The sequence below is a fragment of the Anas acuta genome, chromosome 7 (genome assembly GCF_963932015.1).
Source record: "Anas acuta chromosome 7, bAnaAcu1.1, whole genome shotgun sequence".
NCBI lineage: Eukaryota > Metazoa > Chordata > Aves > Anseriformes > Anatidae > Anas > Anas acuta.
Window position 1 is genome coordinate 14683427 of NC_088985.1, and position 25460 is coordinate 14708886.

The 25460-nt window shown below is 33.8% G+C and overlaps 1 protein-coding gene across 42 annotated transcripts in view; it reads left to right on the forward strand.

The window, feature by feature from the left end:
- KCNMA1 (potassium calcium-activated channel subfamily M alpha 1) overlaps positions 1–25460 on the forward strand; it is a 467608-nt gene that overhangs the window by 236966 nt on the left and 205182 nt on the right. For 14 of the 42 annotated variants that reach the window (XM_068688932.1, XM_068688931.1, XM_068688934.1 and 11 more), the window contains exon 4: positions 23896–23919. The exons of 27 other annotated variants lie outside the window; for them this stretch is intronic. In XM_068688932.1, coding sequence (XP_068545033.1) covers positions 23896–23919 — 24 coding nt within the window. Of the gene's footprint in view, positions 1–11501; positions 11629–23895; positions 23920–25460 lie in introns of all 42 variants that reach the window. One more of the 42 variants, XR_011098420.1, reaches the window with a different exon arrangement.

Here is a 25460-nt window from a genome sequence, read left to right on the forward strand (position 1 = left end):
TAAATTGTATGAACCTTTGATAAGCATATTACATTTCTTTTTAAAGTGTGCCTTGATTTTTATGTTATATTTACAGTTGACTGATAAACAAGTATATAGGATTCATGCTTCTAAGGATTATATCATTCTTTATTGACCACATACAATTTCATGAATCAAATGCTTGTTTTTCTCTGAATGTTGGAAATGAGCTTTATTTTCACTGATACTTCTATACAGTGTGTAGAAGGATTGAGGACAATTTGATTAAAGCCCTAGTAAATCATACAAGGTAAATCTGAGCTCACAGTGCTTCATTTTACATAATCCATGTCAGAGCAGTTCCAATTTCCTGTTTGTCACTTTAAGATTAGAATAAAATATATGGAAAATGCGTTAATTTTTTCCTAGGTAGATATTAATTGTTGGATCTGATTCTTCAGTTTCTTGATAATTTCAATAGCTCTTTGAACAAGATAGTATTCATTATTCTCACTTACCATTTGATTCATAGAGGCCAAAATTTGCTAATATTCTGGTTCTTAATCTCTAAGTGTCTCTTTAGAAATACTTAATTCTATTAATATATATATATATTCCTACCCAATCAAACAGTAAATTAACTGGACTAGAATATTTGCGTAAAATGAATGACCCCCAGTGGTCATGTTGTAGATTACCATCTGTCACATTCCATTTCTCCTAACAATGATAGGGAAGCAATTATTTTAGATGGGGCAACCTTAATAAATGATTTGCATACCGAGAAACTACTTTCAATATGAAATTGCAACAAGTCTTTCCTGAGATGTGTATTTTAACAGCTAAGGAGATTGCTACATATAGAACATATTGAGAAAATTCATATATAGAAAAAAAAATCTGCACTCTTTAAGTGTTTCACAAATATATTTTTTCATTATGTTGTGAAGAGAGACTAACTAAAGATTCTTTGCAAGTACAATGAAGTGGCACAAGAGTGATCTTGTAGTAATAGACAAATAATTTTGATGATGTTTGCTCATCATAATGCATAAAATGTTGCTAATTTAATTAACAGTATACATTAATTCACAGACAGAAAACAAAGCATTTTTTTTCAGCAAACACTCAAATAATACAAAAGGAATATATTATAGTTCTGATTTTAGGAATCAGTAGGAGCTAAAGATTATTGGGATCTCAGTGGTTCAGATGCTATATACTGCATATAGCATTTTGCTAGGTCTTTGCTTAGTAACATTTTTTCCCACTCTACAACAAGTTCATTTAATAGATTTTTAATATCAATATATAAATCATGCTGCCTGAAGTATCAATGTCAAAAAATACAAAATATATATTTCAATTAGGGATTTATATTAAACTAAGCTTTTCAATTTATCATACTTATGGATATTCTCTCGTATTTCTGTTTTCTCTAGGTGTTTGTGTGCATGCATGCATACATGTATGTATTTGTTTAAAATCTGAAGCATTCTGTAGATAACCATTGAATGCAAGTAAAGCAAAGATTCACAGACACTTTTAGCTTTAATCAGCTTCAGGACAATAAAGCTGAGGATTTTAGTACATTTACCCACTTTCACACACTTTAAAGACTTTCACTTTCAAACACTTTAAAGAGTAGCCTCAATCAAAAAAAAAAAAAAAAAGGAAAAGAGAAAAAAGGAAAAAAAGGAACCATAAAACGATAAAACTCATTAAGGTGATAACTTGCTCTTCTTTTTCACATATTAGTGAGACATTTGTAATGAATTTAAATTCACTTCAGTGCTGGAAGTAGCAATAAGAAAGATTTTCAGGTTAGAAGTATAACTTTAAGCAGCAGATCAGTTTCTTTAACAAACCCAGGCTAAGTTTCTGATAAAAATGGAAACAGCAGTCATTCACTGCTGCATTTCGCACGCTGTCCTTAGTCTGCTTACTCCCACTCCTGCCAGCTGTCAGATCTTTTCCAACCCCCACCTGGCATCTGATGTAGGTTTTCACATCAAATGTTGATAGAATTGAATATAGTCTACATGTAAGTTGATTTTTATCTGGTTCAGGAAACTGATATCTGTTAACATATAGAGAGACCACCTGAACTTGTGGTGTTTGAAATAGATCCCATATAACATGAGGAAAGAATCATGACGTAATCACGATGTAACTCACGAGAGATTTTCTAACATAAATTCAAAGTCAGCTGAAAGGAACCAATGTAAAGACAGAAATAAATTATTTAAAACAATATGTCTGATAAGGCATTTCATACAGAGATTGGACTATAGATGCAGCAGAAGCAAGATCAGCCCTGACACATTCTATGAGACATACGAAGCTATCAGAGGCCAACAGAAACAGAAGAAAAGGAGTTATCCAGACCACTGTATTCTACAAATACGTATATACATTATTTCACAAGAAAAACAGAGAGGAAAATCTGCTTCAAAAGGGAGTATCTATATGTAATATTAGTCCCACAGTTTAGAAGACTGAGTGTTGATCTATTGCTGTTAATGTATATTGCCTGTTAATTCATGTTGTCAGTAAGGTGAAAAGGAGATCCTTTCACCTCTTTGCATTTGCCCAGAAGAGAATAAAAAGCTCTCTACTCTAGCTTTTAGTATTTCCACTAGGCATAGTGGAGAAGTCAACCTATGACTTGAAACTCATTATTTCTAAGGAGGAAGTTAGTGCTGTTTGGCATGCTTATACATAAAGTGAATTCACTAGGTAGAAATTGGCATGCTAATATATAAAGTGCTTTTTCCTGAAGAATGTTCTCTGGTACAATTTTATTATTTGTTACAGTTACTGCAATTCTCTAGAGAGTCCATTGACTTCATGTCTCATAGACACTGTTGATGTTACACTGTAATATGCTCTGCATATTAAAGTACTAGAGGATTTTACTCAATCTAACCACCAAGTAGTTTTCTTAAAATCTCTGACCAGTGAAAACAGAGGTTGTAAACAAAGTGAAATCAACATCAATGCTAGCTTTTGAAGAGGTTATAGCATATGGTTTACTTCAGTAGGGGGGTGGAGGGGTGGAAATCTTTTTTAGAGGATTTCCTTGAAGTTACTGATGAAGGGTGCGTTTTCAGTTCTTTCCTAGTCAGTTGGTCTCTGTATAAAGCCAACTTTTGTCCTGCTTATTTACCTAACCAGTGACTTTAGAGTTAAGAGCTGCTAAAAACAAACAAACAAACAAAACATATTTTTTTATGTAAAAGTTTGCATAATGCATCATTTGCATTATTCAGTGTTATCCTAGCCAAAGTGAATTTACAGTAAAGCAAAACCACACAAAACTTTGCTGTGTCAACAGCAACATAAAAAGACAAAAACAAACAGAACCAAAACCAACCAAACAAACAAAAATAAACAGCCAGATCTGCCATTCAAACAAGTTTTCATAAGTGAACCGTGGGTGATTTCTTTTACTGTACAAAGTCATTACTGTGTCACTTGGGACTACTTAGTGCACCACAGTGTGCTGTTGTTACAGACATGCTCAGTACATATTTTTAAAGGTGTAATAATACTTAATTTGCCTTTTTCCTAGATCTTAATCCATATGCTTTGGAGTATCCAGATCCAGAATTAGGATTTGGGCTCATCTTTAATTATTGGAGTGCTGTAGTCAAATTCATGGAACTTGACATCAGGGAAAATAGTATCAGTAGCTACCAAAAGGAAGGACATTGTGCTAGGAAGTCATTATTCATAAGCTAAGGGTATTCAGACCCTAAAAGACTGTTAAATCTCCAAGCATTTTAGGGGAACATCCTGTTCCATATTTAAAAAGAGCTGATTTTTATCAAGTGATATATAACATGATTCAAAAACAGAATGCAGGGCTTTCGCCCTTTATTGAGAAACTCAACCTGTGTACATGTAGGTTAGACATCTATTGGGCTCTCTAAAGTTGTTTGCTATAAACTGTTTTGATGAATGTTTTAATTAATAGGTTCCTTTGTTTTTCAGAAGGTCTGAAAAACATATTTTTTTGCACAGAATCTGTGGAAGTTCTTTTAGTGGTTTGTAGTCTGCATTAGATATAAGGTTAGAACTTTTAAAATATGATGTGGCAAATGAATTAACTGATGTCTTATGAAGATAATGGAGATCTTTTAAAGAGTTGATTTTGGTCTGGTTTTACATGAGGTTGACCCTATGTAATTTTCAGTTTCCTTTGAGACTATATCAGAAAATAATTGAAGGTTTTTTTCCTAAGCTGTTAGACTGCTTTAAATATTTGTAGATTTTTGCCACTTCAAATTATGAAGTTGTGCTCCCATTTCAATATGCTTGACCTCTTTCTTACCTAAAGAAAATCCCCCTTTCTTTTTCCTTTGTTTCTCTTTTTAATGTGGTATGCCTTGTCACCTTCAAGATATTATACTAAATATTACATAATGTTTTCATTTTTCGCTAAAACTATGGAAGATTTTCTATCAGGATGTAAGTGAGGGGGAAAAAGGGCTTTAGCAAAAATGCTCTTCTTTTCTTTCAGGTTTTTCAACTTTCAGTTATATCTTGTCTAGGGCTACATCTTTTCTAACATGAAAAAGGAAAGGAAAAGGAGGGAAGAAAAAAAAAAAAAAGTGGAGGAAGCAGATAAAATCTTTGTCCTTGAACCCAAATGAGAGTATATGTCAGAAGCTGGTTGAAGTGCCTAGGCCTGAAGACAAATGGCCCAAAATGTCATTTGTCTCCTCCAAGTATTTTCTAGTCTATAGTTCACATTCCCAAACTATCTTTCTGAGGCTCTTCTCTGATCTTATGCCCTGACATTTCTTTTAGTTTTCCCACTACATCCCCCTGTCCCCAGCTGTCCTGGTTTCCTCATTCCTTCCTGAAGAAAGGTGATCAATTTTTGAATGTCCACTTTGAGTTCAAGCTGTCTGGAGCTTTGCAAAGAAAGGTATGAGGCAGCTGAAACATGTTTAATTGGTGTTTAGACTATACACATACATTAGTAATCAAATTAGTTCTGCCCAGGACAAGGGCTCATTTTAAGATTTAAAACACGTTTATAGATAAAAGTTTTGGAAAAAACAAACAACAAAACAAACAAACAAAAAAAAAAAACGAGAACCTTAAATGGACTCTGAAATGTGTGAGATTTTTTGATTCCTGCTCTAATGTAATTCAGTAAAAGCAAGTAATAACTTTGGCAGTTGCAATTTAAGTAAAATTGTATTTAGCAAGAATAGAATAAAAATTCTTCAGATTTGTTACATTTTAAGGTTCACTGCAACACATTTTTCTCTCCCTTCCTAATATAAGCAGTGTAACAATATAGTTGGGAGTCAAATCTGTAATACCAATGTAATTTTTACAGCAATTTTTAGAGAAGCTGTCAGCACAGGGAATTTATTCACACGTTATATATATGTGAATAAATATAAATGTATAGGTAAATAAAAATATGTACATAAAGAACAGATTCATACTGAAAACTTTGTAGTACCGCTCTGTTTGCTGGCTGAAGCAATTATATAGGTTCCTTTTATTTGTTACTTATTAATATTATTTCACAGGCTGTGTATTTTCAGATGTTATATTTATAATGTGTCTTTCTTGTTCTTTATAGCATTGTAGCTGTCTGTGACTGAGGTAGATGTATGAATTTTTTCTTATTTCATTACACATGTATGAAATAAGAATTCACATGGGCAAGTAACTCCCGGCTTTACAGGGCTTTTTCTAAATATTTCAGTTTTCTCTATTTAATTGTTGAGAGGCTGAAGTATATCTCTGTATTTATCTACCCTGTAATTGTGCAATATTTGTAATACATATAATTGAAATTATTGGTGTTTGTCTGCCACTTATGAAAAGTGCCAGGATGAATATAGCAGCTTATTATACATCCCAGGGTATATAGACATCTCCACCTGTTTATATTTCTACACCTGGTTCAGAGCAATCCCAGACAGGAGTACAGACTGGGAGAAGAACTCATTGAGAGAAGCCCTGTGGAGAAAGACTTGGGGATTCTGGTGGACGAAAGGCTTGACATGAGCCTGCAGTGCATGCTTGCAGCCCAGAAGGCCAACTGAGTCCTGGGCTGCATCAAAAGAAGTGTGATCAGCAGGTCAAGGGAGGTAATTATCCCCCTTTATTCTGCCCTCGTGAGGCCCCATCTGGAGTACTACCTCCAGGTTTGGGACCCCCAGCACAAGAAAGATCCACATCTTTCTGTTAGAGCAAGCCCAGATAAGGGCCACAAAGATGATCAGAGGGCTGGAGCACCTTTCCTACAAAGAAAGGTTGAGAGAGCTGGGGAGGTTCAGCCTGATGAGAAGTCTCTGGGAAGACCTCATTGCTGCCTTTCAGTATTTAATGGGGATGGAATAAAAAGGATGGAAAGGAATGCTTTACTCAGGTAGACAATGATAGGACAAGGGGGAATGGTCTTAAACATAAAGAGGATATATTTAGATCAGACATTAAGAAGAAATTCTTCACTATTAGTAGTGAGGCACTGGAGCAGGTTGCCTAGAGAAGTTGTGGATGCTGCATCCCTGGAGGTGTTCAAATGCAGGTCGGGTGGGGCCTTGGCCAACCTGATCTAGTAGGAGGCATCCCTGCCCATGGGAGGTGGTTTGGAACTAGATTTTTAAGGTCCCTTCCAACCTGAACCATTCTATGATTCTGTGATGCTATGATATGCATACCTGAGTGGACTCTAATTAGTGTAAACTGCATCACAGTGACCTAGCCAGTCATTTATTTTATTTATGAAGATGAAAAGGGAATTCTACGCTTGCTGGCTTTGTTTTCCTCTGAGACAGTGGTATTTCTAGATTAGCTTCAAAGAGATCACCAAATGGCTTTCAAATGCTGACATTATTTGGCCAAGTGCTGATCTGCTATATGCTCAGCCAAGCACATTCTCTTTCATTATTTTTCATTCACAGTTGCTTTCCGTATGGGTATTTGGACTCTCTTTGTAATACTACATTCTTTTATTTTCTGAAAAGAGTGACATTTTATGCCTTGAAGTTCCTTACATGTTAACGGAACTGTAGTGTTCTACAATCTTATCAAATATGTCCAAAATCTGTTTTTTCTTTGTTTTCTTTCTTGCTTCACTGCTTTAAACAGCACTGGTGGAAAAATGAATCCCTTAAACCATTACTGAATACCAGTGAAAGGTTTAGTGTGGTAATAATTTCCATAAGTCCTCTTATTTGAGTGTAGTGTAATGCTATTCTTTGTTGTGTGCATCATTTTAAATAAGATCAACATCGACTGTTAAATAATAATAGTACTGATCAGTCACGTCAAGACTGAAAACTCATTTTGTGTAAGTGCTTGTTAAAGGGTTACCATTTTACACTAAGCACTACTCTTCAGTTTCTCAGAACTGTTTTTTTTTTAGACAGCTTTTGAGAAATTACATGAGAGAACTGGCAATTGATTGTTTGGCTAGCATAGTACAGACTAGAGTATATTTGTGAACTGTTATTTTGACTAATGTGGCCTCTAACTTTTTTTTTTTTTTTTTTTTTATTGGAGGGTGGAATCATTCTAAATTGGGGAATAGTGAATAATTCTGCCCTGGTGGGAGTGTCTTTCTTTTATTCTCTTTTATTGCACTAATATACAATATTAAAAGTTATATGAATGCAGCTGACCATACAGCTTTGTACATTCAAAACGTTGGTGAAGGCCTCTTACAATTTGTGATTAATATGAAGTATCATTTTCCTAACTCGAGATTCTCAGACTGTCATCACTTACCATAATATTTTGTTGATCACTTGTGGTCTGGCATATATGCAAATTTAGTACTATATACATTAATAAATTTAGAAAATTGATTATAAGTTACTGATTCAATTCAAAAGATGATTAAATGAACCCACTCATTTAAATGAAATGGATTTTCCATTCATTTGATCGGTATATGTGTAGGGCGCACAGATGCTTCTAATCCACAAGTCTCTTGAAGTTTAGTTACTGTGGTCTGGAAACAATACTGGAACATTTTCTTATGCATGTGCAAGTGCTATAGCGTAGAACATAGTGGATTTCACAGTTTGCCCAGAGCTTTGGAGGTTAAATGTTAACATAAAGTTAAACCACTGAAGAGTCTATCCAGAAATAGGAGAGGTCATAATCTCTAAGTTGCCAAGGACATGTGATATACTCATTGGTAGGAAGAAACTATCAGTGGTTTGTTTAGGGACTTATTTATTTATTTATTTATTCCAATCAGTCCTCTTGTCAAAAGAAAGATGAAGCAGTTTGTACTTTAAAAGTGAACACAGAACTAGGCTTCCATGGTCAAAATGGCTATAATTTACCTATCTACTTAATACACATACTATATATCTTTGGAAGGAAAGCTGTCAACTCTAGCACACATGGTTTGGCTCTTCTTGACACGTTACACACGATGACATCTGTTGACACTTAAAAGTATTGTTAACAACAAAGATCAGAAAGACATGGCATGCAGAGGCAGTTGTGGCTGCCAGCAACTCAGATTGTATTACATGGCAGACTTGGAAATCTCTGTTAGACTCTGTAGGGTGTCAAAATATAGGTAACTTGACAAGGCTGTCTGAGGAGTTTCTGGGTTGAAAGCTGAAGAATTTTTTACTGCTGAATCAAGGGCAGATGTTTAACAGCGAGAACTTCAAAGCTATGGACATAGCAAAACTGTCTACTGAAATAATGGTGATGTGTGTTCTTTCATTTTCAGGAAATCATACAGGCTTCCATTAGCTCACTGTCTGGCACTGAAAACATTATCGAGAACTAAGTTATTCCACAACTTCAATAAGTTGTTGCTGTGATAGTGTATCACTCTCTGTGCTTTCAGGAAATCCTAATATATAAAATGATAATAAGTTGCCAGAAAGGGAAAGGGGCACCATCCATCTTTGTAAATGATTTCTATTAAAATATGTTAATGATGTATGACCGTAAAAGCAGGAGTATGCTTCTAAATATCGGTAGTGAAATGTTAGACTGCTTGGAGTGCTAACAGCTGTAGGTGTTTCAGGAAGCATACGGCCAAGGAGTTAACTTCTATAGGTTTCATTTCAATGGCTGCCATGTAAAGGTTAAACATAAATAAGATTTGATCAAGATTGACAAATTTAGATGTTAAAAATGCAAAAATAATAATAATATCTGTATAACCTCCTTAAAAGGCTCTATCAAACAGGCAATTTTGTTAATAGTGGTGTTAAATTTTCATTTTAAGTACAAAAGTTTAACTCTAGTGTTTCAAACTATAGAGCGGGCATTGTTATGAAATGCCATTTTTTACCTTACATTAAACAGCCAATCTATGACCTTTAATCAGTTTTTCCAAGCAAATGTGATTTCTGTAGGCTAGTCCTTTCCAGGACTTATATAAACAGAATATTTTATTACTATAAAATTACTATATTCATGTTACTATTCTGTCATCTGAGCATAGCTTAGCTCTTTACCTTGACTTTCCTTTTTTACCATATTATTTGCCTATTAATATTGGAATATATTTTACTAAAATATTCAACAAATATCTATTGCAAAAATGCACTTATGTAAAACTTACTTAATTTTTCATGAATTTCCTCTGAAATGGAACAGGGTAACTTTACTATAAGATGGATCAGGAAAACGCAATCCCTCTTTTCTATTAATTTCTATTCATGATCAAACTAGGCAGAATGTTTGGTGGTGCCCTCAGAAGGCATAGGATATATTTTAGGAATGTCATATTCTCAATGATGCACATTTGTGCAATTACTTTTTTGCTTTAATGGAAAATACCACTAGTAGTGATTACCAAACCAAGTAATGCAGCTAAATGCTCATTCTTAGTTTGCTCCATCTCATTTATGTCCTCAGCATAGCAGCCAGAAGAAGGTATTTTTGTTGTTGTTGTTATTGTTTTTTTTTTTTTTTTCTCCTAGTACTTAAAGCCCTGTAAATTAATTTTTATTGCAGAAGTCAGTTTTGAGATCTCTTCCTGGGGAAGACAGATTAAGAAAGCAATCTCAAAAATAATACTTTGTAGCTTTTACTTAAAAGTAAAAGCAGCAATTTATAGTCTTGCAGTTCCCAGCCAGCCTCCTGTATGTAAGCCTGTGATGTTATTTCCTTCAAGAAAAATTTCTTTTGAAGTCAGCCACATGATGATAATCGTAAGAAAGGTTTCTGAATGAAATACATAAGAAACATAATCTTTTATAATGTAATGATAATATAGCAGCACTGCTGCAATATAATTTTTTTTTCTGTTGGTGCTTGGAAAAATAATTTCCGGTGCAAAAGAAAGTGAATTTCAGTGTGCATGCAGCATGTTGGTCATTACAGCAACATTTTGTTGTGATTACAGAATGTATGTTACAGTTTTTAATATTATTAGAGTTAGTGATAAACCTGAGAACTGTGAATCTTAAGCTTTTAAAATATATGGGTGCACAGAACCCACAGAAAGACATGCAGAAAGGAGAAGGAAAAAATGTAAGAAAGAAATAAAAAGCTTGTCTTCACCACTTTCCTAAATGATGTGACCATTTATTCCGTGCAAAATAAAGATCTCTAGTCTTATTCATTTTAGGCAATGTGCCACACCTTCTTTTTGGATCTAGAGCTCTGGTTTAGCATGTGATGATTATTGTCTTACTTGCCAGATCTCTCAAAAATATTTGGGACTCCCATGGATTTCTGCTGCTTTTTGGCAGCTGTTAACAATTGCTTGAGCAGCTGCTGTTAGCTCAGGAATTTCTGGCTTATTTTCTTATGCAGTTGCAGTTCCAGCTGGTAATTGTGGGTTTCAGGACTCACCTGCTACCAACAGATGCATTCGTTCTCAGACTGTGTATTTCCTGAATAGCAGTTTGTTCAGTTTCCTTCTTTCTGTGGAGAATGGAAAGTCAAATTGGAAATGGGCAAAAGAACAATTAGGGTTATCATCAGAAGAGACCATCAAATAGTGGAGTAATATCTCTAGTCTTCTTCCCAGAAAGCCGAACAAGTATTTGCTGGTAGACTCGGTTCTTTCTTCTCTCTGCTCTGTTAATCTACTTCTGCCAATGGTGGAATGGAGAAGGACAGATGAACAAGGTAGATGATTACATACATGATTTTCATTGACAAAGGTGTGAGTGCAAGTTTTGGAATCAGGATTTTGAAAACAGACTAAAGAAAATCACCCTTTGATATTCAGGGAATCTCCAGGTGATGCTTTTACTCTGCTTTTTCCTTTCTTTTAGTTGGCAAGGAAGTTCTTCATACCTGATTGAAAATTCTCTTAGGTGATAATCGAAACAAATTCTTTGTGTTTGTAGTAGTACTTTGGATGTGTAAGAGAAAAATAATCTGATTTTCATTGGTCCTTATGAGCTTCAGAGTCTTGCTCTGTGCCACTGCTGCAGCAAAGTAAGCAATGTATGCCCTGTGAGTCCTGGGCAATGGTCAAACTAAAGCTATTAAAGCTGCAGCAGAGTCTTCCAGTCTAAGCTGTAACCTTTAGCTGCCTGAATATTGATTTTTTGTTTGTTTGTTTCTAGTACTTGTTCCAGCAGTTAGTTTACAAGTAGTGGTCACAGGCAATTCTAAATTCGAAAACTGCCAGTTGGGCACATCAGTGACCATGCGATGGATGCATTCCAGGAGATCCCGTTTTGGCAACAACAGGTAAAAAAAATAAAAAAAAAAATATCATGTAATAGGGAATTGGCAAATACAATGGGAGTTAAATCATGTATCTGGAGAGACAGGATAGTTATGGTGTATACTAGCCTGGTGTACATTCCTCTGTAGGCAGTTATAAACTGCCTCCCGGAGGAAGTTAAAAGTTAACTCCCGGAAGTTAAAACTCCGGGAGAGTTAAAAACTCTCCCGGTCTTCAGTTTTTAAGAGGTATTTTAACACATGCTAGTTAATCAGTGGAAGATAAGGTTATCTGGGTTCATTTAAGTGCAATAATATGAAGACTGCCTATTTTTAGTCTATTTTCTGTGTATTCCTCAACACCAATTTTTTCTAAGATTTTGGATCTTGATAAGTGAAAGAGTCAGCAGAACCGAATGCCAGTATGACATTAGGAGTATTGCTTTTTCAGGAGTCTGTGACTTTTTGTCTACTATTAGGAGACAGTGCCTTTTTATCCGTGTACAAAGCCTTAGTACTTTGTGATTCAGCTTGTAGTTCATGCTTGCAATGAGAAACTTGGGAATTTTTTCTTATTGTTCACATACTGCATGTGAGAGAATTTACAAAGCCGTGACTAATAAGCATGCTGATCTGGGAGCTGGAACAAGAGCCATGATTTTCTCTGACAACAGAGTACTGCCATAGTTGCTTAGTACCTGGTTAAAGCAATAATCTTTTAATATTTTGGAAGGAGAAGGTGCCGTGTTGTGAGACAGAAACATGAACTAATTTTGCAGTGGACTGGTAAACAGGTTCCTTCACCACATAGACATGTTCCCTAGCTAAATCTGTAATTTGTGCCCTAGATAGTACTTAAACATGCTTATTTAAAGAAAATTACAATGCGCAACTTAACTGAGCCCCACCTAACTCTCAAATTCTAGACCTACCCTGTAAATATTTTTGAGCTGCTGTTATATGAAAGAAGATTATTTAAACTAAAAATAATTTTGTGGTGTTTATAATGAATGTTAAATTGAGGTGTTCTGGTTACACTGGACATTGGACACATTTACCATTTCCTTCTCCCAGTTTATGAGGCTGAGTTTCAGAAAAACTTAAGAATCAGTAAATCTACATATCTATAAAAGGAGTGTATAGTAGCTAGAATTGATATATTCTCAAGGGTGCTTTCAGTATATGTTCCTTTTTTTTCTGCTTGTGCTTCAAAAAAATCTCTCAGAAGCAGTGAGGAAGGCTGAAAAAATTATTAAAACCATTATCTCTCCCCTTTGAAACTTTTAAGTATTTTATGGACTCTTTCTCTTCACTAATATGTTCAGTTTTATAGATACTTTTTACTGCCACTCAGAACCACTCAAAGGTATTTTTGCAAATAACTTCTTGTTCAGAATAAGATAATCTTTGCCCGCCCCGCCCCCCCCCCCCCCCCCCCCCCCCCCCCCCCCCAGATAAATAAATAAATAAATAAAATTGGCTTTACCTATGTCATTTTCCAAATAGCATCAGTGGTAGTGGAATTGGTCTCTTTGGGTGAATTCCTGCTGACATACTGGAAGTAAAGCAAAATTTCCTTTTAAATTTGATTATTTTATAAAGTTGATTAAAGATCAATTATGTTTACCCATCTAGATACTGTCTTTCTCAAATAGTTTTTGAAAAATCAGGAAAAAAATTTCAAATTGCACAATACAAAGCAAAATCTGTCCCAGTTGCTAAGACATCATTTGTCTCATTGATGGTACCTCCTGATGGGGACAAGATGTTTCTAAAGAATTGGTGAGATGATTGTTCTTATTAATTGTGCTTAGTTATCATTATTAATACAGCTGTCATGTACAAAACATTTTTGCCTTGTAGACAAAGTCTGTGCTTGTCAACTAAGCAATCTATCAGTAAATAGAAAATGTGTTGGATGGGATAATGCCACTCAGGTTTACAAGAATGAACAGAATATGGATAACCTTTTGGAAGTTTTTCATCACAGCTTAATAATGTCTGATAGGTGGGGGAATTTAATTAATACTCTGGAAATAAGTTTTCTCTCTTAGTTGCTACGTAGATAAAATTTTTATGGAGAACGAGACTGTTTGCATGTGAGTGATTAACAGTAAAAAGTAAATCAGTGTTCTTTTGCATTGATTAGGATTGTCACTAACAGTTTCATGAGTCTGGGAGAGATGGGAATGAAATTGCCTGTGTAGATTAATCAGTGGAATAACCTCTCAGGCAAGAGATAAATGAAAATAAATGACTTGCCTGTATGAGGACAAACTCTAATGAGACTAGGCTAATATCATAAGTGTCTCATTCGAAGGGCTATTACCTGATGAATATTTGGACCTTGCCTTTTTTCTGTATGCTGGAAAAAAACAAACAAACAAACAAAAACACCACCACGCAATGAGGATGCATGCCTTCAGGATGAAAGAAGACAGGAAGAAGACAAGAAAGTTGTCTAGAATTCTAGTAAACAGGCAGACAAGTACAGGTTAGTGGTAAAGAAATACCACAAATACTAATATTTATAGTATATTTGGCAGACTGACAACATTTATTTAAAGACAGATTTTTCATTTTCTGTAAGCTTTAGATCTTAAACATCATATTAAAGATTGCTTTTTCTCAACATTTTGAAAAGCAATCTTGAGACTTGTATTCTTTTTGACATTCATAGAGGACAGCAAATAGGTGATACAGTATGCAGACAAGTCTGTGTATTATATACAAGTGCACATACAGTACTTAGAAAAGCTTTTCCCTCAGGAACAGTTACTTGCATAGAAACAAAATAATCCAAGTAAACATTTCCATGCAAAAACTGTTAAAACACAGTGAAAATAGAATTTAGCATGACAGCAGACCTGTAACGCAAATTAATATTCTGAGTATCAACTTCACAGCATGTGGCTAGTAAAATTCCATGCAGGTGCATAGCTATTCATATAAATCCTTTTCAAGATCATAATGAATTCTTTAAAAGTTATTTTAGTAAAGGAGAAGAGAGATTCAATAGTGTTTTGGTAAAATAAATAAAACAAACTTTATTTTTTTTATAGAATGGTTGTTTTCTTCTGCCCTGTGCTTCCTTTTACAGGCTGAACCATAACCTCCCTACTTTAATAGTTATAAATCTTTTTGTTTCCAAAATAAATTTAAGCCTGAACATTGAATAGTCATTTTTCTTCTAAGTAACTTGGATTAAAATTCTGTCCCTACATAGTACCTATCTACAGTGTATTCACAGAGAAATCTTATCTATTTAGATTTTTAACTTTGCTAGATTAAATAACTTTTTAAAAAATTATTATTTTTATTGGATTTTCTGTCAATAAATGGCATTCTAATTTTTCAGTCCTGTCTCTAGCTCTCTGTGGAATTTATTGCAATTTAAATTGACCTTTCTGGGGCTGCTGACATCACGCATACCACATTTTATTCCAGATATATATGGTATGCTACTGGGCATACCTTGTCTCATACAAACTTTTAAGGAATGAACTATAGAGAGGAGACACAAGAGAAGAAAACAGCAAATTGACTAAAAGGAAGAACCACATACTTTCTAAAAGGATTTTAGGATCCCTGTTGTCAAATCAAATGTTAACCAAATGTTAAACCCTTTCAGTTTAATTTATTGATTGAAGACTAGCAATTGGGTGCAACAATAAAGATTTTTCCATCTGTTGAGGAAAGAGGAAAACTAAATCTATTGAGGAAAGAGGAAAAAATATATTGCTTTCAGAGTTCAGGAAGTACAATATCAGACACACAAATTTCTTATTGAAAGACAAGTGATTAAGTGCCTTCGTATGTTTTATGAGTCTTAATATCATACAGGTATTATTTGCCTATAAGCTTAGATTTAATTCTAAATGAAAACACTACAGTCAGGCTTTATGGGATCAAAGACCAAAATAGAATGAGTTCCATTCTGCTATTGAAGTACTAGTCACACTCCCACAAAATTTCTTACACTTCTAAAGGGACAAGAAATTGCCACCTGCATGTAAGGAATTATTACATGCAGTTTTTCACCCATGTGTTGGCATAGAAAAAGAACAGTTGATCAGAACTTTAGGTTAAAAAAAAAGAGGAAAAATAAGGCTTTTTCCAAGGTCAAATAATGAAAGATGTAGTTAATTATATTATTACTAACATGAAAGTAAAAACTGCAAAGTACAGCCTTGGAGTCTAATTTGTGCCCCAAAGACTGATGTAGGTCCACTTGGAAAGCTAATTGTACAAGAGATTTACTATGAACAATATTCTATCAAACATGACACAGTACATTTATATCAGATAATTAAATGTCTGCATTCCTTTTTTAAGCCTGTCAATGTTGTTTTTTTTTTTTAAGAAAATGAAAGGTTCAGTGTGTGAAATTGACAATTTTTCAACTTCTGTAGGTATCCCGCAGCCTTTTTTAATGTTTTGGGAGCATGTGATTTGAAATGTGTATCTGAAGATCTGCAACAGTTTTCTAATGCTTTCAGCTTCCAGAACCGTATGAAAATATCAGCTACACGCTGTATAAATAATGCCATTGGTATCACCATTGATAACAGTGTCTTCCACTGGAAAAGTATAGTTTTACAGCCTTACATCTTTGGGGTATAATCTCCATATTGCAGATGCACTGTATAAGTGAAGGGTGAAGGGCATAGGAAATTTGATTGCTGGAGAAAACAGCAATACAGTAGGAGATTTAAAGGACTTCATCTCTTTGAGTTATCAAAAAGAAAATTGATGTGTGATTTGGTTATAAAGTAGTAAGTACCTCTGTGGAAGAAAGTTAAGGGCTGTTTAATATAATAAAGTCTTGTCAAGTACCAATGTCTTGAAGCTAGTGCCTAATTCAAATGGAAAATAAGGCATAAAGCCTGAGTGAGTGGACTACCCACTGAAATATTCCATCAAAAACCAAGAGGATTTGTCATCTCTGTGTTCATGTTGGGAATGGTTGTTTTTTCCTGAAAGATGCACTTTGTCACAATATAAATTATATTTAAGTTAAAATGCCAATTACTTGACACCATTTGGAATTACATGCGTGAAGCTGTATGGCTTGTGATGTACAAGACATACAACAAAGTTCATTAAGAGGTTCTAGTATTGGTCCTATGAATGTTTATTTTGGGATCCAGCTATCTTTTCTTGATGTCCTTGTGTAAAGCTGAAAAATAATGTCAGTTTGTGTGGCATGGGAACATCTATATGGAACTGATAAATCTAAGACTCCTTTTCTTCTCTAGAGTATCAAAAGGTAGGAATTGTATAGAAGTGAAGCTTGTACCTTCTTAATATATATATGTGTGTGTGTATATATATATATATATATATATATATATATATACACGTATATATTTAAACGATGCCAGTCAAAATTAAAGTAGGGACTTTTTCATTTCTAAACTGGCCTGCTCATTTCATATCTTTGGTAACCTAGTAAGTGTAGAGCTAGGATAAAAAAAAATGTTTTGTTTCAAGTGCATGTCATGCAAGGGTAGTGCATATAGGCAGCACTAAACAGGTCAGTATTCTAATGTAGCTCAAATTGATTTCAATAGGTATTTCAGATAAATGACACTTTTAAACATGTGTAAAAATTGTATTTGCATAAAGGATTTTAGATGCATAAAGTTTACTATTCATACACATATATTTCCAAAGATACTAATATTAAGACCATATTTATGGTCTTAACGTGAAATTTCCACACAAGTGAATCTAGATGGAGTATGCTCATCAGTGAAAACTGCAACACACTATTTTGCCAACCACTATTTCTATCTGTCTCCTCAAAGAATAAAAGAAAAAGAAATTAGGAAAGCTGAGTTGCAATGTGATCATTCAACTCAACAGACCTGAGAGTTGCCAAATGGATTGAAAAATTAGAGAAATCTCTTACTGAAAACACTGTCTATGGAAACTTCTGAAATCATCTTGGTTACTAACTTCATTTAACGTAATATCAAGTCTGGTAGTCCATTTTGTGCAATTTCTTAAAGTAAATTGGAAGACAACAGAGGTTTAGAGCACAAATGATGGATATTTCTACACTTATTTCTAGGAACATGAACTTGAAATGTAGCTATATAAAAATAGTAGAAGCATATTTTCAGTAATTTAAATATCTCACATGCTCTTTCATTTTTGTAACAATTTGATTATTTTTAAATCTTTCATTTGTTTCTCTTAAGACTAAGTTTGTGTCTGTCCATGCACGCTCACCATATGCAGTGAAAAATGACTAGGCAGAAGAGGATAAGATTTTTAAATATGCATAATCCTAAAGACAACCTTTTACTGTGAAAAATACAGTAACTTCTCTCTTAGGGAATGATGTGTTTAATCTTTGCTGTTCATCCAATATGAAAGTTGTGTAGCACATTTGTGTGAAAACAGAAATATTTTGATTCTGAATTACTTTACAATATTCACTTTAACATAATAAAATTTCTTGTGTTATCTGTAAAAGATAAAGGCATAAACAATTGTGGCATATGGCCAGTCTAAATCAAAGCCTAACCATTATGCCACTTTTGTAAATGAAAAAGTGTTTGTACGTTGCAGGTGCACAAAGATTAGCTGTGCATGTATTTGAATATCTGTAACTCCTTCAATTATGCATTTCCACACATATAAATATAAGAAAAAAAAAAGTTTTGCTTGAATAGAGGTACATTTCAAAGTACTTGAGGTTGCAAACCTTGATACTTATGGAAGCACAGAGTTTGTTCCACATGTATATGTTTATTTACTGTTATGTAACTGAAGAAATGTCACAATCAGTCAAGAACATTTTCAACTTCTTGTTTTTCCTCAGGCCATAATTCACCATCAGATTTAGTGTGAGTGCAAAACTATGTCTGTGAGTGAAATTGTAATAATTTATAACCTCCAATATGTTACTGCTGTTGTGTATCATAAATAAAACTCTCTTTAAGGCCTCAGGGATGCATGTAGACTGCTAGAAGAGGTTGAATGAACTACAGAATAGTGGTTCTGGTAGTCTGTGTTCCATCTAAACAAGCATCAAAAAGGGAGGGAATCCCCCTGTAGACTGTAGACAGTGATTTCTTTATTCAGATCGTGACAAGATTTACATTACCGGTGATGATTGTATGGTTAATGAGGGTTGGAGCTGATTTTCCCTGGTTAAAAAGTTAATTCTACTAGCTCCCCAGTTAATTCCCTAGCTTCTACAGTGGTAGAAGTAAAAAGGTTCCCCAATTTCTATTATCCAGATTATAATCTGTGGCAATTTTCAGTGGTATTTTTTCAAAGTTTAGTATCCAAAAATAAACATCTGAGTTCACTATAATAAATGGCTAAATTTACAGAAGTACTGAGCACTAAGAACTGCTGCTGAATTTAGCAGGACATGAAGGTTCAGCCCAAAGATCATATTGCTTTGGAGTCAAATACATAAATTTCACTAGATAGTATGATAATGTTAGTCTTATTTTTCAGTAGATTTAGTAAAAAAAATAATTAGAAATACTTCTAAATAGTGAAATTTTGTTTGAAGTTTTGTTGGCTTGTTGGTTTTAATAAAACCATTAGCAACACTTTTTTGAAAATGTTTATCAAGTCTCTGAACTTCCTCTACGGCCCTTATTGAACTCTGAATTTTAGGTCTGTCAGTCTGACACTTCATTTAAAAAAAAAACAAACAACAAAAAAACATCCTTTGGCATTTTCATCGTGAAAGTAGAAAACCCATAAAAACTTTCACACTGGTGTTTTACTTATAGACCACTAGATTTAGGTTTCTGCAACAATTGGATAATGGGTGTGCTAACAAGCTAATCAATAATACTGTGTAAGAATGTTTAATACATGTTTTTTAACTTAAGCTCTTTGATCAAGTGCGTTACATTAGAAATAATACTTGAGAACCAGCTGGTCCAAAAAGCAAAATCCTGGTAAGTCTTCCACTACACTAGTCCCTTTTAGTGGCTAATGATTATTTCAGTACATGACTACTTTTTAGAAAAGCAGATATTGAATAGAAACATTTTTATTATAGCCATCATCAGAGAGAGATTAGTATCTAGAGAGATTAGCATCTATCTCAGGATGTTTTGGCCCTTACTACTTATCTACTATCTTATCTACTACTCCATTACTTAAACTTTTCCAAGCCTTCCTTGTATACTGCTGTTCCTAGTTCCTCCAATACATTTGACAACTTAGAACCCTACTAATTTGTGTTATAATGAAAACTCTTGTTTCCATGAATAGGTTGTAGCTTACAGTTCTCATCTGTTCTGTTTCCTTAGCTTATTCTGCCCTAAGCCCTTGACTAGTCAAGAATTTGGAAACTCAGTCACTAGGGTCAGAAATCACTTGCTGCATCCTGCTTTTCTTCTTGTTATCTCTAAGCTTCCGGGTCATCTCTGTGCCCTATCTTACCAAGTGTGTTTATGTAGATATGCTCTTTTGGAAGAATGTAAAATGATTTTATTTATTTTTAAAATTCCCTTTTGCAGTGTTTACTTAAAGAAAATTATTCATCTCCTATGTCTTTCTGTTCTGTATTTCATAAATAAAATTGCAACACCTGCTCAGTGGTTGTGCATCTTATCCCAAATATATTCTGCAGAACCAGAGGTTTCTGTCCTTGCTTTAACTTAACAGTCAGTAGTATTTGTACTGTTGATTCACTTGTATGGAAAACACTGATGCAAGTGTTTTAAAGTGGTATTAGGTAGTTTTAATTCAATTTCTAGTACAAGAGAAAATATAACATTGCTTTTCCCTCTAGTTTGAGTTGGCAAAGGGACCAGGAGTGTGGATAAACTAGTGAATGAAGGGAAGACAGAGGCGTCCCTGAACAGAGAACACAGGTGAATAGATTGCCCTTTAATCATGGAAGACAATGTTCTTGTCCAGGAGTAACACATTTCAGTTGACCAAGGGCAACTGTGGTTTCTTGGTCAGAAGGCAGCTAGATAGTGGCTTTGTCTACCTTTTCATTTTTCTTTTTTCTTTTTTTCTCTTTTCTTTTTTTTTTTCTTTTTCCTTTTTTTTTTTCTTTTTTCTTTTGTATATTTTTATTAGCCTACATGTCAATCCTTTAACTACTTACAGATCTGAGAAAAAGGTAGGCCCTTTTGGAAATAGTTATGGCAGCATATAAGAACACTTTATAGAGAAAATCCCTGGCAGACAGGGACAAACTAGCATGGTCCTTAAAGGGTCCTATAAGCCCTTAAGAATTTTTCAGGGATGGAGATGTGGTGTCAGTCTACCTTTGTATAAGAAGGTATAACTACTAAGGACTGGTTTAATAGTCTTGTCTCGAGTCACTCTTTGCTTTGTATTCATTGGAAAGAGCTTTTCCCCTATTTCAGTATATAATTGTAACAGTAATTCCTCTGTCTCTAGTGTTAAATATTAGTTCTTATACTGTCAAAAGACAAATTATTTTCTGATTTTTATACTTTGCTTTATACAGGCTCAGAACTGGAATACAGATATAACATGTAGACAGACATCTATAATGTAGAATTTTATTCTGATATTACATAAATTGGATTTTTGTATCTTAGAAAAGGAACTGTGGAGTAAATCCTTTTATTCAAAATATGTAAATCATTATTTCATCTCTCTAGCTTTCCATTAAACAGTCAGTGTAGTGCGTTGTAGTTCAGTACAATAAATTCTAATTGATGAGTAAATATCTATTTCATATTATGGAACATAGAAATAACAAACAATAATCTCCTTTGCTGACTACTTATTTTCCAAAGCGAAAACTTCTGTGACAATAATGCTTTACAGTGATTTAATTTCTATTATAACATGTGATGTAATACAGTTGCAGTAATATTGGTTGATGGATGTTTTTTATGTTGAGAATACAGGTTGCTTATTGCACCATTGTTGCAGATCTTCATTTTAATCATCAGGCTTAAGTGCTTCCACCATAGGGAAAATAGATTATCCATAGCCTGCTATCTTGTATAATATAATTTTATGAGTAAGCTAATTTTCAGTTAGTGAATGTAGTGACATAGTGAAATATCAAGGTGAATCTCTTTCTCTCTCTCTCTCCTCTTTTTTTTTTTTTTTTTTTTTCCTAGTCATTTATGTTTATTATTAAAGGAATAAGTGAAATTTTGTCAGGTTCCTTATTGAAGCATTATGTATCACTTCACATAATAAATTTTTATCAGCCTCATTAATATAAACCTTCAATTGTAAATGAGCTTTAATGTTTTGTCTTTGCTTCTTTTTATACTTAGGAAAATACAGATGAATGTCTAATTAGGTTTTTATTGTACCTCTGTTGAATTGTGATTTCACTTTAACAGCACATCTGACTAAAAGCAAGGAAATTGTGAAATGTCAGTAGAAAAACAGTACATAGAGAAAAGCAATTACTAGAAAAATATTTATAAATGTCCTAGAATATGGAATGTGTAACATGCAATAAACTGTATTTTTTAGAAGTACCCAGAAGCTTTAATTATTAGGTTTCTTTAAAGTATCAATTTTAGCTTTAGTAAATCTAAGCAAAAATAATTAAAGCAGCATGCTAAAACGGTATTTTTTTTAGATTCTGGAAGCTTACATGTATTGAAAGCAAGTAATGGCCAGGACATCAAGAGGTTAGAAAATTCCCTCTGAAATCAGAGGGAAAAATTCTTGTTGCTGTAAACATTTTCTTAAGTATAAACAAAAGCAATTAAGAATAATAAAGATTAAAGCTTGTCATTAATTATTGAAGTTAATAATGATTGGACTGGATGTATTTCTGTTTTTAAGAGCTATGAAGCATTTAAACAAGCTATCTAGAGATCTCAAGTCTTTGTTTATGTAAGTGTTCAGAACAGATTAGACAAAAAGGTTCTGAATGTACAAATGAATCTTCTTTAGTGAGTAGGTAGGACCAGTTTGCTTTAAAATGTTCCTAGCAGTGCAGGATATTTTTAGCAATTTCAGTCACTATTTAGACAAGACAAATATGCTTACCTCTGTGTGAATAACCTAGGTGAAATCTATGGAGTCTGTAAGTAGAAATACTTAAAACTGTAATTTAACCTGATCTTCAGAGATCCTCACATTTGTAGTTTTGGTTATCTTCTATTGAATAAGTAGCAGATACTGAGGATTTGATTCTTCTAATTTTGTTTTCAAATTGATGTGCTCATATCCCGAATGACTAGATTGTAAAGCAAAGGCAAGTTCTGTGTTCCATCAGCATTTTCTTGACTATTTTTAGTCAATAGTATTTGGAGGTACAGGGCAACATTATGTTGTACATATACGTACATAACATATGTACAGCATACCTGTATACTCAAGAAAACGTTCACATCTTGAGTATACAACTAAGGAAACACCTTCCTATCCTTGTTAATAGCACATAGTAGCTAAAGGTACCAGTCATGACTGTGGATTCTGTTTCTGTGAAAAGTGAGTAAAATTGATACCAAAAACTATTGTTCTGTAATTGGAACAATAGTTTCTATTGAAAAGTTTGATCAGTAAATAATACTGTAGTTTTCTTGATGAAACTATTTTTGATGTTCCATGAATTACTACCCTACATAATTAGCTGTTACATGTGACAATTGCAATACAGATAGAGTGACTGCCGCTAATTAAATATAGTCATGGAAAAGTGCTTGATAATCAATATGCCTGTTTAAAAATATGGAACAAATCTTTCTGTAATGGCACAAAAATATGGTATCATACTTTTTTTTTTTCTTGTTCCCCCCTTCCCCCCCCATCACAGTGTAGGATCTATTGTATGAGTGTTACATTAAAATAAACTAATTGATCAAATAGTTCTTTCTGACCTTGAAATCTTTTGAAGTTGTATGGTTTAGGTCCTCTATCCTGCATTGAAAATTTCACCTCTACATATCTATGTATTTATTATCTTCAGTTATTCATCAGTTACTGAACACTGTGGACCTGTATCTCATTATGTAATCTGATATTTTATTTCAAAATACATTGAAAATTCAGGTTTTCTTTGAAAGCTCCAAATGAGATTATATCAAATGAAATAACATGCTTATTAAAAAGGACAGATTAGATTTCAGACTGATTACTGTACTTCCCTCTTCCCTTTTTTCTCCTATTTCTCATAATTTTTGTCCTTCAAAAGCATTCCTCCCCAACCCCCCCCCCCCCCCCCCAAAAAAAAAAAAAAAAGTCGTGCTGGTGCTATGTACAGTATTTTGTTTACAGTAGTGTAAATATTTCCAGTTTGTGACATAATTACTGAAATAACTCACCTCTTTCATATCAACTCTTACCTAGGAGCCGTACTGCAGACTCATTGATGTAGGTTTTTTTCTGCATGGCAGTCCAGGCCAAGCTGTGATTTCATTGCATGATGCAACTTCACCTTTTTTGGTTGTCTATGGGAGTAATTATAATCTATTCTTGTATTGCCTGTGCATGCCAATATGCTTACCCTAATGGTGTATACATTGAATGCAATCTAAGCATTAAGTGCATGATCTAGAATTAAAAGAACCCATAAAATTAGGAAGTTCGAGTAAATGTAAATTACACATATCAATATCTTTAGTTAAGCATAGAATGAATAGGACTTAATATGTACCAGGTCTATATATTTAAAAAGTCCAACATATTAAAGTAGTTCATGGACTAGATAGACAATTGCAGTGTTAATCAAGATGTGGGAAAATGGAGTGCACAAACTATCAGGTGTGACAAAGGCTGAATGATGCCAGTAGCATTCAGTAAGATAAACCTTTCCCTGATATCAACTTTAGCAACAGGTGACAGTGACAAGAGGTAAGATTATACATAATTATTAAAGGTCAGAATCTGTGAAGAATTTTGAAATGCAACCTCTAAATTGAAAAAATAATTTAAAATGGATTTATTTACAAAACTCCACTAAAATGAAATTTCATACAAAGAATTGTAACATTGCTCTAAGATCCTTTTACTACGAATGACATTGTGACCATCCTAAGCAACTTGTTATTCGTATATTCTTTCATCCTACATCAGTACAGTAGAAGATATGATTTAATGTTAATCCTATTGTTTCCTGATAAAATGATGAAACAGCAATTTGGAAAGTGACTTGAAACATGTTTTTAGTGCTGTTGATCAGTACAAACATTGAGGGTATGTGATAAGAGGTTATAATTGTGTTTTTTGTTGTTGTTGTTGTTTTTTGGGGGTGGGGGGGGTCAGCATTAATTTACAGATTGCACATTAATATTTGTTTTGGTGAATGAAAATTATGCTTAATTTTGAGGGCTAATAATAGTGGAATGTTATAATGTTTGAAAAAACGATCATTGTGAACATATATATATATATATATATAAAGCTAAAATACGCTTTTGGTGTTTACTTTTAAGCAAGCTGATGAAAACATGTTCATGTTCAAATATTCAAAACAATAAACAAGAGAAATAGTTTCAAATTGACAACTGTTATATCACCATCATGTTATATCACCATATCACCAACAAAATATTGCTGCCCTAGCAATATTTTCTATTCAAGATTACCCATGATTTACTTATTTTTATTTTATTTCTAGATTCTACATAATTATTTCATGACTTCTTTTTTTCTCATAATGGAGAACAATTCTTTTAAGACTGTAAAATTGATCAGACGTGTATCTATAGGGCAGCATGATGCTTTTCCACCTGAAATCAGTGCAAAATGGACTATTATTACACCAGTCCTTTTGATTTTCTGGTAGCTCAGCGTCTAAACCTGACTGCACATCTACGTTCCCACACACAGCAGCCTGGATAAAAAGGTGTTGGACAATATAGTGCATGTTTGCAAGCCATGCTAAAGTGGTGCTAGAAAAAAGAAAAAAAAAA